The 15585-nt window shown below is 41.2% G+C and overlaps 2 protein-coding genes across 2 annotated transcripts; both read left to right on the top strand.

Moving 5' to 3' along the window:
* Positions 1-2400: 2400 nt before the first annotated feature.
* On the top strand, positions 2401-3475 carry msmp2 (microseminoprotein, prostate associated 2). The gene is made up of 4 exons (XM_071529284.1): positions 2401-2522; positions 2643-2753; positions 2849-2957; positions 3053-3475. Exons 2-4 carry the CDS (start codon positions 2645-2647, stop codon positions 3225-3227), a joined length of 393 nt encoding a protein of 130 aa, XP_071385385.1. The 5' UTR covers positions 2401-2522; positions 2643-2644; the 3' UTR covers positions 3228-3475.
* A 285-nt stretch (positions 3476-3760) lies between these two features.
* nbn (nibrin) lies at positions 3761-14700 on the top strand. The gene is made up of 17 exons (XM_071529250.1): positions 3761-3928; positions 4444-4565; positions 6479-6606; positions 6837-6996; positions 7076-7179; positions 7287-7404; positions 8963-9153; positions 9283-9383; positions 9554-9686; positions 9805-10013; positions 10290-10461; positions 10621-11305; positions 11465-11554; positions 11908-12048; positions 12447-12560; positions 12916-12965; positions 13729-14700. Exons 1-17 carry the CDS (start codon positions 3898-3900, stop codon positions 13760-13762), a joined length of 2583 nt encoding a protein of 860 aa, XP_071385351.1. The 5' UTR covers positions 3761-3897; the 3' UTR covers positions 13763-14700.
* Positions 14701-15585: the final 885 nt, after the last annotated feature.

Raw genomic sequence — 15585 nt, 5'->3', positions numbered from 1 at the left:
AATAAAGTAGATTATTAGTATTTTTATTATTATTATTATTATGGTAGTATGGTAGTTTTTTACCATGAGAAATGTAGAAAAATTATTAACCATGCTTTTTTTTGTTGATATTTATGTTCTCTTCATGAATTGAAAAATAAACATGACTGTGTTCATCAAGTTTTTCAGTCTTTATATGCTCTCATTCTTTCAAACACACACACACACACACACACACACACACACACACAGTCTCTTTGTAATATGTAGACCAGCCAACAAGACAAACCCCTGAATCACCAGGTTTGTTTTAACTGCCATGGTATTTTACTGTATGAGTGCAACCTGCTCCATGAGCAAACAGGCGGTCTTCCTGGTGCCGTCCAGGTTTCAAATCATAGAAGCTGAACAGAGCCTTTGTGTTATTGGAGAGCGTGTCATCAGGCGGTTGTCTCACCCTCCCTGCCCCACTCTCTCTATAATCTAAATTCACTGATAATGAAATATACCCTCCCATTTCTTGCCTCGGGCTCTCTTGACCCGCCTCTTTTTTCTCCTCCTTTCAAAAGTAAGCTACAGACAGGGACATGCTCTTCTATCTATGCAGGATTTGAATAAAGTGATTGCGTGCTAACCTCCTCCCCAATGACTCACTATCTCTCTTCTTATCACATCCCTGATTCATGCCCCACTGCCACATCCCTGATTCATGCCCCACTGCATCAGATATAATGAACCATACGCTTCATATAACTTGTTGCTGTTATAGCAGACTATTTTTGTATTTTAATTAATTGATTTTTGTCATATGTTGAAGGAGCATGCTTTTGGACTTTTGCCTAATGACACTTGTTGGAGAGGCATTTTGTTATGTAATAGCTGCATGTTCTAAGGAAGCCTAATAAGTAAAATCTAAATGCGTGCAAGCTTGTGTGGGCACTGACAGGAAAATCAGTGGCACTCATGTGAGATATAATATGTTTTCTAGATGTGTGGGGGGAGTTAATGGGCGATATTATGAAACATTACATGAAAAGCAGCCAACCACAGGGTGTCACAAAATAACATGTCTGCTTACTTTTGACTTATATTTTATAACTACCTTCTAATGTGGATACCAGCAAAATGATGGGGAAAAAGCATGTTCCTAACCCGCATCCTGACGTCTCTTGAAAACAAAAGTTGTTTCAGGGACAGTTGTTGAACTGGACAGACAGGTTGGTGTGGAGCCATCTGAGGGTATCTGGCATGCAACTGCAGCTGAACAGCAGGAGAAGGATAAAACAATAATGAAATGTGCATTTTAGAGCAGTAAAGGGCCTTGGGGTAAGTGTGTGTGTGTGTGTGTGTGTGCGCACGTGCGTGTGTGTGCGCGTGCGTGTGCGCGTGCGTGTGTGTGCGTTCACTCACAGGTGCACATGTGTGTATGTTATCAGAAGACTCAGGGTGGGTTATTCAAACAACTCCCAGAAGAAAGAAAGAGAATAATGTATTAACAGATTAGAAGAAAAAAAAAAGCATTCATTGAAACCCAGTCTCCAACACAAAAACACTCAAATTGAAACACTCAAATTGACATGCCAGAAAAAGAATACAATAAAGCAAACACACAGTATGTCCAAAGAGACTTAAATAGCAGACTTAAATTAAACTAAGGTTCACTGAATCACAGCAACGCCATATTCAGGGTCCTGTAATTTACAGAATGATTCATTAGGAATGATATGAATTAAGCAACTGATGTGCATCACTGAATTAGATGAAATTCCATCATTAGGGAATTGTGAGGAAAAAGAATTTGAATACCATAGAAATAACATCAGACTCGAACAATAAAAACAGAAACCACGTCCTTTTGCAAATCAGCTTTCAACCATAGTTTGCACTGAATGTCTCATTTAAATATGTATAAATGTGCATCTGGGCGAACAACACACACACACACACACACACACACACACACACACACACACACACACACACACAAACACAAACACACACACACCTGCAGCTCCTGTGTAGGACAATAGGCCAATGGCCAGTGGCTGAATGTCCCATGGGTGGTGTCACCAGTGTGATCTACTGATATAGGGTCAAATAGAGCCTGCTGAGACAAATGTTATCTGAAAGAGTGCACACTGTATACTCTAGGGCAATTTCTGTGAGGGGCACAAGAGGGAATGACGAAGATGATGATAATGTGTGTGTGTGTGTGTGTGTGTGTGTGTTCAGATATAGAAGGACAATCATTGGAGGGGGGGGGGGGGTGGACAAATAGAAGCGAAGAAAGTGGAAATGAGTGCAGACATAAAGACATGTTGGTGCGGTATAAATATCTGAGACCACAGGGAGAGAGCGCATCAGTTCAAGAGTGGCGCTGCGGAGGAGAAACACAGGAGAACCATAAGGGGAACAGAAGGAACGGAAGGACGACAATATTGAACAACAGAGTGAATGAAAGCAAGAAGAATAGAAAGAGAAGAACTGAAAGAATACAAAGCGAGGGAGAGCTTTTGTATAAAATAGAGGAAGCTTCAACACAGGTAAGACTGAACTAACAACCTGCCATTTCTCCTTTGCATTTCTTTATGATCATGCTGTTTTGGGGTTATGTCATGACAAACCTCACACCTGTGCACTGTGATTTTTAAAACTGTTTTCAGAAATGGCAAACACAGTGAGGATAGCGTTCTTGGCTTTCATCTTAATCCTGAGTGCCAGTGTGCCATGCCTCTCTGTGTATAACAGCGGGGAGTGCTACTTCAACACAAAAGGTACAGTGTGTGTGTGGATATTTGCGTGTGTGGATAAATGCTTCCTACAAGGTTTCGTATGTGCATGCCATAGTAACAGACAGCTGTTTTTGCAGGGAGTTGTGAACACATGGGACAGGTGTATGGGATAGGAGAGAGCTGGATAACCAAGGACTGTTACCAGTGTGTCTGCATGGAGCCGTTTGGAGTGGGATGCTGTGACCAGTAAGTTTGTCTGTCTGCCTGCCTTAGATACACAGTCACCAAAAAGTACATATTGTGACACATGCACACTTATCTAACTCTGATCTTTCCTTCAGTGAATCTAAACCTGTGGACTATCCAGATTGGTGTGAGATCGTCCGGAAACCTGACTCCTGTAACAGCATTGCTGTGATGAGAGCCAATCACAAGCTGCCCTGCCTCTGGGGGAGGGGCCGTCTCAGACCAGCTGCAGGCCAGCCATGGAAATCTGACAATGATCCTTTATTCTGAGTTTGATAATTCATGCAGAGGATAGCAATAGATGAAAGGTGATGTTTATTTCATATTCAATAAGCCAAGGCCATGGGTTGTGTTTTGCCATGAGGATTGCAAAGGACTCAACTATGCTAATTTTTTAAAAACATAATCTGCAAAGAACTATCATAGAAAATATCCATTAATGCCAGGTTATATTTATAATGTAACTTTTTAAAATTCTGTTTATTATTGTCATGCCTCAGCCTATCTAACGTACTGTAGCTACCACTGGTACATCTGTGTTTGAAGGTCAAATAAAAAACTACTCCTCTATTTTCTGAATTTGTCAAATGTGTAAATTCGTATTATACTTCATTATGGCATTAATTTATAATCACTCTAACCAGATACCTGCTTATTCTACAATAGACAACAAAGAGTAATGTCAAATACAGTAGCCTAGGTCATTATTAGCAGTTGGTTTCTCCAGACACCTGGAACGGACCTTTATTTTGAAAAGGCGGCGGCGCAGACTTTGGACGTCACGTGTTGGGCGCGATGTTGATGCATGTTGATGGCTATCTTGTTGATAGTTTTTGTGGCGTAAAATAGTTAATAAAGTCAATAAAGACAGGCAATATTACGTTTCTCCTGACATGCTTGTGGTTTAAATTAACCAGAAGCCAACAGATCACAGTATAAAATGTGGACACTCAAACCCCTGGAACCTGGAGGTAATTTTGAATTGTGGTTTAAATATTAACGCTAAATAAATACACAGCGAGTTGACGTTAGCTCAGTGGCTTAATAGGCTATCTGTGTTGTTAGTAGTGTAGCGTAAACATAGCTAACATCAACACTTAACATTAGAAAGCAACGCAGCCGATTTCGACCAGGAAACACATCACACGTTAGCGGTAAAGTCATTTATTTGAGGATGGAGCAGAGAGTTTTGACACAACTGAAACACCTATCTACTCGGTGAGGTTTCATTTTGTGAGCTAGCAAGTGAACTTTCTGAATTGGCTAGCTTCGGTTAACCAAGCTACAGCTAGCTTTCGGGGTGGTGGTGGTGAGGGGGTTGGACTTGGCACACGTATAAAAAAAAAACAGATAGATGGACAGAAAGCAATTATTTTTTTACTCGCCATGTAAGTAAATGTGGTCGCAGCATCTTGAGACAGCTGTCTGTTCGTGACACAGTGAGGCTTCATTAGCAGGTCCATAACTGCCCCCCTGTCACTCACAGGTGAGACCCATTACCTCCTACCCAGCAAACAGTATGTGGTGGGGCGCAAGAACTGTGACATCATCCTGCCAAACGACCAGTCCATCAGCAGGGCCCACGCCCACCTCACTGCTACTGATCAGGTGAGACACAGAGGTGACATGAGAAGATGCTGTCCCCAGTACACTGATGTAGAAGTCAGATATGGTTCATTATTCACATTCATTCACATCATTATTCTGATTATTCACTGATTTTGTGTGCTTTACAGTTTTACTCAGCCCATCCAATGGACCTTATATGTGGGTTCATAGTCACATGCATATCCTCAGACAAGTGAGGCTTTTGACAGTTGAGTTATATACTCTAAAGTACTCCTTATGTGCAAATGAGGGGTTCGGATGACACTTTAAGGCCTTAACCTTCCTCTGATGCCTTCATCTTTGGGCAGTTTTTCAGTTTTTTACCAGGAGACAAAAACTGACAGGTGCCTTGAGAACAGTGATTTTGGCTCAACACAGCTATTGCATACTTAGCACATCGTCTCTCCTCTTTATTTTCAGGCAAGTCCACTTGTGATTGAGTGAGTGGAGAACACTTGCAGCACAGCTGTGAAAATGTTTTTCTTGTAACACAATCATTGTTCTCATGGCACTAGTTGGAAATCTTGCTTGATCAATTTAAACTCTGTGGGGTCAGTGTTTGTGATGTTTGGAGACACGTTGATAAATGTAGGTCTAGCTCACTCACCAGCATTAGCAATCTGCAGTGCAGCCAAATATCTCTTCCTGCCATGGTACCCAAGCCAACTGTCTATTATTCTCATAGTCTCATAATTAGGGCTGGAGAATAATTCAATATTATTGTTTATTGTCTTTCAATAGAATTATATTGTGATTAAATTATACTGATTTATCACAATACACAGGTCTGTTGTCTAAATGAATGATAAGCAGCAAATGCTAATTTAAATCTCTCACAAAATGAGATCTGAAGCAAATTATGTGCTTGTTGATTACTTAATATGTGATTTGCATGTTTACTGATATATGAATACCAAAATATATATTTTTTAATGATTATTGGGATATTAGTTTGTCCATAAGGCATAGCCCTACTAACAGTGTACTAAGTAGATGAGTAATATGAGTGCACTTGAAAACTATTTCTGTCACTGCACAGTAGGTGGTGCTATTGCTCCAGCCTCTCACAACTGTAACACTAAAATATACTGCTAAACTGTAGTCATTCACAAGTGTAATGTTATAATATCCATTTTGTATATAAGGTGCTGTTCAAGGATTTCATATTTTCAATATTAAGTGAAATTTTGAGTTACATAGTGATTCAAAAAAAGTTTGCATCCTTTGTTGAGTGATAAAAGATGCAAAATACACAGATATTTGACCAACACTGTTACAGTGATTTAAAACAAAACCTTTAAACACCTTTGTTTGACATGGCTATGACAAAGATTACTGTTGAGCCATGTGTTTCAGCTCCTGGGACTTGAATTGGGTGTTTCCAAATTTAGGCTACCCAACTACCACATGATCAGCCATTATCAAACATGATTTTGTATGCATTTTGGTTTATAAATATGACATCTGTGGTCATGACCCTGCATATACCATGATGAAGACTCATATGAGCTGAAACATGTTATTACACACTTCACCATAAATGTGCCTCTAATAAGCCTCTAAAAGTTATTTTGTGTTATTTTATATGTTGTAAGACTCAAAAAGCATGCAAATCTACTTTGTTTCACATCTGACTATTCCCCATTCTGGAGAGCAACATTTCTCATTTGGACAAAAAGCACCAGGGCTGCACTCCTATCCATTTGTTCTTACAGTAGTGCATTAAGGTTTCATTGATTTCCTGACTTTGGGATATTATCGTTGCCAATGCTGCCTCTGCTTTTTCTAAGGCCTCATGGATTTAAGTCAGAGGATGGGCTTCTTCTTGAGACATACCTTATGAACCATTGAACAAGATGAAGTGTGGTTTGTTTGATTGATTGACAAATTCATGGGTTGATTATTCCTTCTAGACCTTGACTCTAAAGGACAGCTCCAAGTATGGCACATTTGTCAACAGCCAACGCCTGTCAGAGAACGAACCGATGAACCTGAAGTCAGGGGACAATGTCACATTCGGGGTTTTCCACAGCAAGTTCAGGTATGAAATTGAAACAAGGCATGTTGATCTTTTCAATGATTTTTGAATCAATGATATTAGAAAAGGGCTGCCTGTAAATCAGCAGACTGGGATGAGTCTGGCATCGTCTCTCTCACCTTTAATTTCACTTGCACCTGTTAAATATTCCAATACAGAAGTAGAAGCCGAAGTGAATGCCATTAACCGGTCGTCCACATTATGCATCTCCCTCTCTCTCTCCTCCGCCCCAGTGTGGACTGTCAGAAGGTGGTGGTGTGTTCGTCGTGTTTGGACAATGATGGCAAGGCGTCACTCTCTCGGGCCCTGCTGCCTTTGGGTGGCAAGCTGGTCAACAGCTGGACTCAGGACTGCACTCACCTGGTCATGCCTACTGTTAAAGTCACCATCAAGGTCAGGACCGGACATTGTCTCCTTATTTTCATGTGTGATTGTGTTCATCCCTGAATACGTGTTTTCTGTTTCAAATTAGACCATTTCTGCTCTGCTGTGCTGTCGGCCCATCGTGAAACAGGAGTTCTTCACCGAGCTCAGCAAAGCCCTTCAGCAAAAATTAACCCCTCCTAAAGCTGAGAGGTAGAATTACAACCCCGCTCCATATATACACACACACTCACCCTGAGGCTGAACTGAACATGACAGGTTACACTGAACCATACAATGTCTCATCTGTGCTGTTCAAGTTTCATCCCTGAGATTGATGAGCCCAGCCTGAGTAAAGAGGGAGTGGACCTTGGAGTGATACCAGTGCGCAAACAGCTCTTTGCTGGGAAAACCTTCCTCTTCCTCAGCGGCAAACAGGTTTGTCCGCATCTCTCCTCACATCTGAGAGAGAGCCTAACATGATTGTCACGCTCTTCAAACCACTGGGTAATCACTCGAGTCTTCTTTGTGGGAGATAGTAGTAGAATGGCAGTCATCCTAAGGTTTCCAAGGTGATCCTTATAATTGCTGTGTAGTTATTGCAATTTGTGAAACCCCTCATGTGAATTGTGTAAATTTGTCTAGAGAATCATTAGGGGAGGAGAGGTGGCAGGTGTCTGATTCAGAATACAACGGTATCAGTCTACTTGTTATTCAGTCGTGAGTTGTAAAAACAATGGCAAATCAAATGATATTATCAGAATCAGAAGCGTCATCTTTACCAGCCGGCTGCCAGGCAGTAGACAGTGTTGAATTGCTGGAGAATTACACAACTATGAACAATAAGTAAATGGCAGATGCAAGATCATGTTTACAGATATTTAACTCCTATCCTTTATGACACTGCCCTCTGATGGACACGTGTGAAAACACCCCTTACAAGGTGACTCCTACACATTCACTTTACACAGTCACATTAACTTGACCTAAAGAGGTAGTTTTTGGCATATTCTCAAAAAAATACTAGAAATGAAACACTTACTTTTCAACAATTTACCTCCAGAGGAGTGTACCAGATTCCTCCCTAGGTATAATGTGTGTTCATTTTTTTGTACTATTTTGACCCCTGATGTGTTTGCATCCCTGCTTAATGAAATTAGTTGACATTTAGAATTTTTGTTGTTTTTTTCTCCACCATACACCATACAGATTCTGCATTTTCCTAGTTGGCTTGCAGCTACAAGTGTGCTTTAGTACAACAAAGTAGTCTTTACAACGTCACACAAGACACAAGCTTGTAGAATATCCGTTGCATTACATGCTTTTATAATAGTTGGAATATTTATGAACCACGTACAGCCTTAAGCCTTCCATTAGGTTTTATGTCTCTATCATTGCCTCCTGATCAGCATTTGACTTTAAGAGAGAGCCATCAGGTTCAGCTAGGACAGGAAGTAAATGAGCGGAAATTAATGTAAGAATTGTATTGTCAGTCACACAGTCACGCTCTCTCAATTCAATTCAATTTGCTTTATTGCCATGAAAGTTTACAAACAATGTTGCCAAAGCATGAAGGTACGGCGTGTGTGTGTGCGTGTGTGCGTGTGTGTGTGTGCGTCTGTGTGTGTGTGTGTGAGTGTGCTGGGTTAGCACTCCATCATATAATGACTATCAATAGTCATAACAGTTCAACAATAAAAAATACATTCAATAAAACAAGAATCAAAAACACAACATATTGGTCTGTGTGTGTGTGTGTGTGTGTGTGTGCGTGTGTGTGTGTGTGTGTGTGCTTGTGTCCCTCTCCTCTCCTCTCTCTCTCTCTCTCTCTCTCTCTCTCTCTCTCTCTCTCTCTCTCTCTCTCTCTCTCTCTCTCTCTCTCTCTTCCTCTCTCTCTCCCACCCTGTCACTTTCTCTCTGTCTCTCTCTGTCTCTGCTCTACTGCACACATACACGTTTGGGTTGTGTAACCGCTCTCCTCCCGTGTTGTTGCCAGCTAAAGCGCCTGAGTACCGCAGTGGGTTTTGGAGGTGGCAGGAGCCAGCTGCTGGAGGAGGGCTCGCTGCCCCGGGGCCTGCTGGAGTCTCCACAGAGCTGTGTGATCGACGTATCAACAGGCAACTCCCAGGCTCTGCTGCCCTCCACCACCACAGAGTGGGCAAACTCTGTGAGGAGGATTCTACAACAGTATGCACAAACTCTCATTCTTCTGTAGAAAAACACTTACAAGACTTTATATTGATAAGTTAGTAATCCACATAACATATTCTGAACACTTTAAAGCTAGGCCTCTGTCACTCCTTCCCACTGACACAGAAAGGGCCTTCGAGTCATCACAGAGTCTGAAATTGGATTGGCTGCCATCTATGCCTCCTGTGACAAGTATTGCAATCCATCCGGTCTAACACCAGACTCAGGTGGGTGAAAAATCACAACCTGAGTTGTTGTGTGTTGATACTTGTCTTTTCATGAGTAGAGAAGCATTGATTGATTTATTAATTAATTAATAATTATGCTTTTGTATTGATGTTTTTCATTGTTTGTTTTTTTTACTTGCATTGTTTTTTATACTTTGGGTGTGTTTCAGAGTCGATACAAAATATGAAACCCAGAATTGCAAGTGCTACGCTTTCACAGAATACAGCAGTGGATGAGACTGTGTTACCAGCGGCATCTCAAAACATCACAGCATATGCACTTAACACAGAGCCTACACAAGGGTACAGACACATGTACACAGACACAATCAATCAGTTTAAACTTAAAGTTGTCCAAAGGTATTCCTTCTTTCTTTTCCAGAAAATCTGTCTGATGTGTGTCATTTTCCTTTTTTGTCAGGATGGAGCTCAGCGAGGTGACTGGGGTGATGGCAGTAGGAGAAACCCCTGAGAAGAGGCAAAACCGGAACACCAGTCAACTCGGCCAATCCAGATCTTCAGCTCAGGAGATGGGCACCACATCCGTCGTGGCTGATACAATGAGCTCATCACTCACCACTGGAGAGAAAACAGGCTTACAAAGGAAGAAACCCGAGTCAAAACTGCAAGGTAGCTGCACGGATTCATCTGGATGTGTTTGTTAGACTTGATTATCTGTTAAATGCACTTTGGGGTGGTCTAGTGGTTAGAGCAGCTGTCCCATTACCAAAAGGTCACAGGCTCTATCCCAGCAACAGCCAATGTGTTCATGTCCTTTGAGGAAGACACAGAACCTCTACCTGCTCACTAATTGTAATTCACTCTGAAATAAGATCATCAACAAAATGCCTGAATCACTGTAAAACATTTTTTTTTACCTTAAAATCAATGTTTTTGCAATTTCAGGTGGAAGGAATGATGATGCTAGGTCCCAACCATCCTTTCCTAAGGCCAGTGGTGGCACGAGGACATACCCACAGTGGGGCAAATCCCCTCAGAAACAAAAAACCTCTGCACAGGTTTCCCCACAGAAACAGTCCACTCTTACCAATTTCTTTCAGCCGGTCAGCAAAAAAAGGTAAATACTTACTCTTGAGTGCTTAAAGAATGTAATGTAACCTTAGAGTAGAGTACCAAAACAATAGTGCCAGTCAATGTGTGGGAGAAAATGTTTTGTACTAAGAAAGGTTGAGATTCTCTCTAACCCATGTCCCATCTCGACCACCCTGTCATCAAGGCCTTTGGAGGACGAGCCTTCTGCTGTTATGTCAGAGCCAAAGAGAGCTGTACCAACATCATCCAGTGCCACATGTGCACCGACCAGCTCACTCACCTCCAAACAAACGCCCTCACTTTCAGACAAACTCCCCACAGCCAGGGCCCAGAGTCAGCTGGGGTCAGGAGCTGATCTGTTCATAGGACAGTCTGAGGCTCTGTCAGACAGGGTCTCCCACCCGGCCCAGCAGGGACCACGGGGTAGAAAGAGGAAGGAGATGGAGGCAGAGATTCAAATGGAGGAACTGGAGTCCATTATGTCTGAGGATATGGATTATTTAGATGAGCAGACCTCAGACAGTCAAGGCCAGCAAGCACAGCGGGTGGAACATCGCTCAGCTGAACAGAAAAAGGCCTTAAATGCTGAGGAACCTTCGTCTACAAGTAAGAGAAAACGGGGTGACCCAGAGGAGAATGGCAAAACCAACCAAAAGCCATGTGTGGGCCTGGAAAAAGATCTGGCATCCAATAGAAACCAGAGCCTAGAAATTGGAGAACATAGTTCCTCCACCAAGAGACAACAGCTGCCTCCTTCAGAAAACAGGACAACTAATCAAATGTCCAGCAAACCTCCAGCGGATGGGTCTTCAGCCAGTAAAAGTCAGCACTTGCAGCCTTTTAAAGATGAGGACGTGTCTTATGTTGTGGTGAGGATAGCTGCTATATATTTTTTACTATTATTTTGCCAGTGTTGTTTTGTCATTTCAAGAAACTATCTCAGCACACAGGAATGCTTTCATTCTTCTTTTGACATCAGTTTACATTTAACTGTTATTGTACATTTTCCACTCTTCGTATTGCTCCAGGATGCAGAACTACTCGATATAGATCTTGGCCAACCTAAAGGAGAGCAGGAGACCCCTCTGAAGCCCGCTGCAGTCAAACATGAGGCCCCAGTAAGTCCTGTGAAGAGACTTTCTTTCACTGCCTTGCCTCTCTGTCTCAGGATAAGCACTTTTTTCTGCCTATACGTAGATACAGTATTTCCTAGCTATATATTTTTGGCAACATTTGCCTTACCAATTTTTCACCAGTCTATTAAAAATCATTCACTTAGGATACAATTGCCTGAAGGCCAGATTACTGTTATCTAAACTTCTCTCCTTGTGTGTTTGTTTCATATTTGACCCTTATTTTCTGTCCCAAAAATGAATGACCTGACCAAAATTCAGTAAATATAATCTATGCTTGAAAATAGTATAACCTCTCCATCACACAAAAGTCCAATTCCTTCTGTGTTGTTTTGCAGGTGTCAGAGGCAGACGAAGACCTTCCTAAAAGGCTGGTGTTGGTGGAGTTTAAGTCTCTCACTGTGGCGGCACCTCCCAAAACCAAACCACTGCAGAGGCAGGGCAACTGCTACGCAAAGAACTTCAAATGCTTCAGCAAGGTCAGTCGAAGATGTGGTGTACACAACATTAACATATTGTAGAACTTATTTTAACCAAGCCCATTATGTATTTGGGAGAATAAAATCCTCTGAACACTGAAATGTTTTGAAATTCATAACCAGTACTTAATGAAATTATAAATTCTGACAGGCTCTCTAGTTTGCAGTTGAAATGCTTTTAGTTGCATATATGTCAACAAGTGTACTGTGAACATGATGATACAGCTCACCTTTTTTGGGCCAGTTGGTGACAACAATTAAAATTTCCATTAGCGGGGAGACAAAAGTCTAAATTTCTGGTTAAGTCTGTTACTGGGAGCTTATAGGTCCTGGTGACAAACTTGCCTCATGTATCTTTTGTATTTTTTCATATGCATGTCCTTGTGTGTATGTGACAGATCCCAGTGCCAGGTGCAGAGGATTCGCCCCACATCATTGGAGGGTCTGATCTGCTGGCCCACAACAGGGGAAAGAATTCAGACCTGGATGAATGGCTGAGAGATGCAGCTGAGGTACCTTGGTGTTTCTCTCTCTCTCCGCCTGTCTGTGATTTGCCCCATGCCTCACATTTTAAAAAAACTTTTAAAAACCCACTTGTATAGGCTGGCGTTTTTATAAGTTTGTTGCTTTGCAATTCCTATTGGTTTTATTTGTCTTTTAATTTTGTTTTGTTGTTTATATTGCTTTTATTGTTGAGTGTTTGTTTCCGTTTATAAATTGTATTTTTACTTGCTGTTTTCATTCTGTGTACTATTATGCATTTTTATTATCAACTGTGAAGCACTTTGTGACTGCTGTTTTGAAAAGTGCTATATAAATAAAGTAACTAACTGACTAACATTCAAAATCTGAATCTGTTTGTTTCAGGAGGAGCGTCAAAGCAAGCGTGAGGAGAGTGTAGGGGATGACCTCTTCAGGTGAGGAAATGGATTTGATTTTCATTCTACGTGAGGAAATCCTGTTATGATCCACATTTCAACCCCAAAAACCCATTTAATGTATCCAGTATATATGAGGGGCAAGGCGGTGAAAATAAATTTAGCTCTTTGTAACTGAGATGAAACGATCCTAGCTATCCAATCCCAGCCCTTATAATCAGGTGGGGTAAACAGAACTAATTGAGAGATAGGGATTTGGGGCCACTACAGCTTGTTGGCGGTTTAACCAATCAGAACTTTGCAATTCCTCCGTCACAGCAGTGTGAGCGGTTGCCAGGGTAACGATGGTGATGTAAGCTGGCGCTGAGGCTGCTGTGTTTTCTTTGGCTAAGCAGAAAAGAGACAGTGTGAGATTGATTTTGTGGGTATGTGTGTGTGTGTGTGTCTGTGTATGTCAAGGCTGAGCTGTTTGATCACTGAGTCATCATGCTCAGTCAGTCATGCGTAGCCAGGGAACAGACTCTGCTGCTAAGAAAACAATCCTTTATTTTTTGGGTAGGTCTAAACGAAGCCTCCAGACGTGGTTTATAGGAAGGATGTTTGGTTTAAGCTGTTCAAACACTGTCCGCGTTTTACAGCGCTTAATTTGGGCTATTTTTAATGTTTGTTCAAAATGCCACTAAGGACATTGAGGAATGATCCATCAGGAATGTTAAAAGCCCAACGTCAGACCTAAGCATCACAACATGGACACTCCTCCGAGTTAAACCGTGTGTGTGTGTGTGTTTGTGTGTGTGTTTAGGTACAACCCCACCAAACTAACCAAGAGAAGATGAAACACCTGCATCTAGAGGTCCTGCAGAGGGAATTCATTTTAAAGGCACGAGAAGTATGTCAAACTCCATCAACACCCTACATAGCAAGGACTCATTTGTTAGAACTCCCATTATTTGCATTTCAACAATAATGTCAATTAATACAACTTTGAGTTAACTCTTTATCATTGTGCTAAAATGACCAGAAAACTTAACTAATGGCAAATGTTTTATGTTTCTGTGTTCTTTCTGTCGTTGCTGGCAATAACATGTTGGCAGAAATCTTTTCATTGTCTACACTAATTAAGCCATTGACAGCAAGCAATGTATAAAAAAAGTTTCATGTTCAGAGATTTTTCTAAAAGTTTTTATTTGTCAATAATAAAAAATACAGCATATAAAACATTAAAAACCCTTTTCAATTGTACAAGAGAGTGAACTCTACATGCACAAAGCAGCTATTCCTCTGTTATGAAATAAAGATCAAATGTGTTCCCTGGATTTAGCTGTACTAGAAACTGGTAAACCTGGGAAGAAGAGAGGGATTCAAGTGTTGCCATTTCTTTCCTTAATTATCTCCACAAAATCAACTGATTAGGCACTTGCACAGATCTCAAACTATGCAGATAAGTAATCACCATGCCAAAACATCTGCAAGCCTTTTATGTACAGATAATTGAAGCCTACCTTGTCCCCTTATATCCACAGCAAGTGCCAAGTATGAGTTTTGACCTAGGATTCAGCATGAATTTGCAGCAATAATGGTCTTTTCCTTTTGGGGGCAACAGGGAGTAGGGAGCTTGGTCTCCAACCAGAGAATCGGGGTTCAAGCCCCCATGTCAGCAAGCATCCGCCTTACTGAAATGTCCCTGGGAAAAACACTGAATCCCTACCAGCTCCAGGGTGCTGCTCTATAGCTGACCCTGTGCTGCGATCCACCCATGGAGAGGGGCAAGCAAAAAGAGAATTTTCCCTACACAGGGATCAATAAAGTATCACATCACAATAAACGAACCATGAACTGTGCATGAGTAGCATGCACAGAAGTTATGCATATGAAAACACACTGTTTGCAAACAGTGACTAAATAACTGAAAAAAAAGGAAATAAAACTGGGAAAGCAGATCCCTACCGTCACTCCTCACAACAATTATTTGGCATTTGGCACAACATGAAAAGTATAGTGTCTGTTTTCTGTGAAGCTGTATGAAACATGCCAGGAGAATTGTATAGATACACACAGGCCATCTGAGTAGTTGGAGAGTAGAGCCTTTTAGCCTTTGCAGAGTCCGCCAAAATATGTCAAAATTTAAATGGCTAACAATATGACAGGCTAACAAAAATACAATGTTGATGCTTAGATTTGATTCACCAACAATATAAAAATACATGATTTAGATGGTAATCTATAAACTGGGGACAAGTGGTTATCCCGCAAGTTTGTTTTTCCTGTTTTTCTTTTTTTCTTTTTGTGTTTCTTTGTTTTTTAAGCCCCCCCTCGCCACGTGTATCTATATGGACATTGATTCAGATGAACTGGCATAGGCTGTGCCAGAATTGCTAGATTATCAAGGCAAAATGAATGACGACTACACTATATTAAAGTGTAGTCGTCATATATTTGGCAATTATCTTCAAGGGCTGAAGTTAATGACCATATCTTATGCCAGGTCAGTTGAATCCAAATGTGACGCACACAGTAAATTAGCAATGACTGTCCATGAATACATTCAGGTCTGCAAGTGAAAGTATTTGCATAGAAAGCCTTTTAGTAGCACTGTAACTAAAGTACCAGGTCAGATTTATTAAACATTTTTCTACCTTTTTTTAAGTATATGGCTCCA

The sequence above is a fragment of the Centroberyx affinis genome, unplaced genomic scaffold, assembly GCF_046629955.1.
Source record: "Centroberyx affinis isolate AG114_WGS23_722 - 3 ecotype Tasmania unplaced genomic scaffold, CSIRO-AGI_Caff_v1 ptg001775l_1, whole genome shotgun sequence".
In the NCBI taxonomy this organism is placed as follows: domain Eukaryota; kingdom Metazoa; phylum Chordata; class Actinopteri; order Beryciformes; family Berycidae; genus Centroberyx; species Centroberyx affinis.
The sequence above is the reverse complement of the archived record's forward strand: the minus strand, read 5'-3'. Positions and strand labels throughout refer to the sequence as shown.